Genomic DNA, 2,499 nt, shown 5'->3' with positions numbered 1-2,499 from the left:
AAAAGGGGGGCACGATGCCCCAACCTCACCCTTAAAAAAAAATACCTTCAACAGCAAAATGCTGGCGTGGTGCTTTAGGGGAAAATAGGGTGGGATTGGGGGTGAGCTGATCCCAGCTGGCTGTGAGCTTCCTGAAAGCACCCATCACATCTATGTGAGACCAAAAAATTGGGGGGGGGAGGGGGGTTCATCTCATTTTTGAACCTGCAGCCAGAACAGGGTTTTAATTAGAAGGGAGAGAAAGCAAACGAAGTGATGGGGGTTGGGAATCCCTGTCTGGCAGCAGGGCCTTATCGTGGGGCGCCAGGCGTGCCGCAGTGATGACATGGCAGCCATAAGGCTGGGTATGGCAGTGTCACACTGACAGCAGGGGTGTGTCACTGTCACCAAGCAGAGACACAGGGCTGCCTAATTGGTGACGAGGCTCGGTTTTGGCGAGCCAAACCTTCAAACAAGTAGAAAAAAAACCACAAAACTGACATAGCAAAAGGCTCAGCTTCGGGCTGGATATGCACGTCCTCTTCTTACAGCATTGGTGTAACGTTTATCTGCTGCCAGAGCTGGGAATGAAAGCACTTGTGGCTGTAGGGCCGTGCTGCCACCTCCTGGGGCTGTGTGAAATCCTCACCCCAGGAGCACACAGAGCAGAGCTGTGCGCTGGGAATCCCTGCCCAGGCGTGAGGTGATCCAATGAACACACAAAGAAAAAGCAAACTGAGGTGGTTGGGCTCAAATCCCAAAAGCTGAGTTGGGGAAACAGCTGTTGGTGGTTTCCAGCAGCCTCTTCTTGCTGACTTTATTCCTGAGTGACGTAATCACAGACAAAGGGGGGGTGGGGGGAGAAACAAAATGGAAAAATATATACAGGTTTTAATTAGACAACACTGAGCTATTAAAAAACAACAACACAACAGGAAAAATACAACCAGCAGGAAATCCTGGCAAGGGACAAACGGAGCTGGGTGATCAACGAGCTTCACTTCACCCTTCCTTGGTGCAGGGCAGAGTGAGTGCACCCGGATCTGCTCTAAATCACCCCAAATTCACTTTAAGGATGGAGTTCTCTCCCATCTCTGAGCCAGCAGCACATGAGGAAGGCAGCGACGCTCTCCACTCTCTGTAGCATCAAGCAATGAAATCCAACGGTCTGTTGAATCCTCCTTTTCTGTTCATGTACTGTCTGTGGGGAGAGGAAAAGAAACAGATCAGCGCCTCGCTGTGCCCACAGACAGCAGCCTGGACATTCAGTTTCCTCTGAAATGCCTTCCGTCCCCAACAGCGTTGTTTTATTACAAGAAAGAAGTGAGTTCTGTGCAGTCTCCACAGCACAAACCTGTATTTCCTCTTCTGGGACACATTGATGGCGTAGGCGTTTGCAGCACCGTCCACTTTTTTGCCCTGAAAGAGGAGAAAAATTGGTCCAGAGCTGTGTGCAGAACCAAGAGCCTGCCCACCTACATGGAGACACCAAACAGAGCAAAGAATTCAGTGGTGCCACAAATTACAGAATGGCCTGGGTTGCAAAGGCCCACAATACTCATCCAGTTCCAACCCCCTGCTGTGTGCAGGTCACCAACCAGCAGCCCAGGCTGCCCAGAGCCACATCCAGCCTGGCCTTGGATGCCTGCAGGGATGGAGCACCCACAGCCTCCTTGGGCAACCTGTTCCAGTGCCTCACCACCCTGTGTGAAGGAGAACCCCCACACCAAATGGGTGCACTGGAAGCAGGGGAAAAATGTTTTGGGGTTATAACCAACACTGTGCTGTACTACTTGGGCAAAAAGACGTCCAAGCGCTGCCTGTCACAGCCCTGCAGGGTAAGGAAAGCCAGCCTTGACCCCAGCACGCTCACTTTTGTTGTGTCAAAAGAGGCAAAGCCCATCATCTTCATCATCTCGATTTCCTCTTCCGTCTTGCCTTGCAAATCTTCCTCTGAAAAGGCAACGAAACAGAAGGGTTCACCTCACACAACCGGCGGCGGTCGCTTAAAAAGCACTTTCAAAGTCCCAAGGAGCCCTCTGTGCTGGTCGTACCAAGAACTCCAGCACGGATTAACGTGAGAAAAGCTCAGGGGCGGAGCCTCACCCGTGATCTGCCGCTCTTTGCCTTTGGTGTCTTTGCTCTCCTTCTTCTCCTCATCTCGTCTCTCCTTCAGCCGCAGAGGGGAGGAGGAGCTGGAGCGGTGCCTCCGGGGGGACCTGGCACGGCCGGCACGCAGGGTTCAGCCTCGCGGGAACCGCAGCACTGCGGGCCGGCTGCTAAGGGGAGCGGCAGGAGGTCCTACCGGCACCGAGAGCCTCACCTGGATCGCCGCCGGTGCGGGGAGCGGGAGCGGGTCCTCCTCCTGTCCCTGTCCCGGGACCGCGTCCGTTCCCTTCGCCTCCTCTCCCGGTCCCGCGAAGCAGATCGCGAGCGTCGGCGGTCTGCGGGAAGCGGGGCGGGAGAGAAGCAGAGTGCGGTGAGCGGCGGAGAGGGGGAGGGGAAGGGGGAAGGGGGAAA

General features: G+C 54.7%; 1 protein-coding gene across 1 annotated transcript; it reads right to left on the bottom strand.

Moving 5' to 3' along the window:
* Positions 1 to 715: 715 nt before the first annotated feature.
* SNRNP27 (small nuclear ribonucleoprotein U4/U6.U5 subunit 27) lies at positions 716 to 2,496 on the bottom strand (the record flags this gene model as incomplete). Its single annotated transcript, XM_010723188.2, has 5 exons — positions 716 to 1,180; positions 1,334 to 1,398; positions 1,853 to 1,932; positions 2,086 to 2,198; positions 2,303 to 2,496. Coding segments are annotated over 5 exons (507 nt in total), but the record flags the coding sequence as incomplete, so codon positions are not given.
* Between the last annotated feature and the right edge of the window lie 3 nt (positions 2,497 to 2,499).

This window comes from Meleagris gallopavo, chromosome 24, assembly GCF_000146605.3.
Source record: "Meleagris gallopavo isolate NT-WF06-2002-E0010 breed Aviagen turkey brand Nicholas breeding stock chromosome 24, Turkey_5.1, whole genome shotgun sequence".
In the NCBI taxonomy this organism is placed as follows: domain Eukaryota; kingdom Metazoa; phylum Chordata; class Aves; order Galliformes; family Phasianidae; genus Meleagris; species Meleagris gallopavo.
The sequence above is the reverse complement of the archived record's forward strand: the minus strand, read 5'-3'. Positions and strand labels throughout refer to the sequence as shown.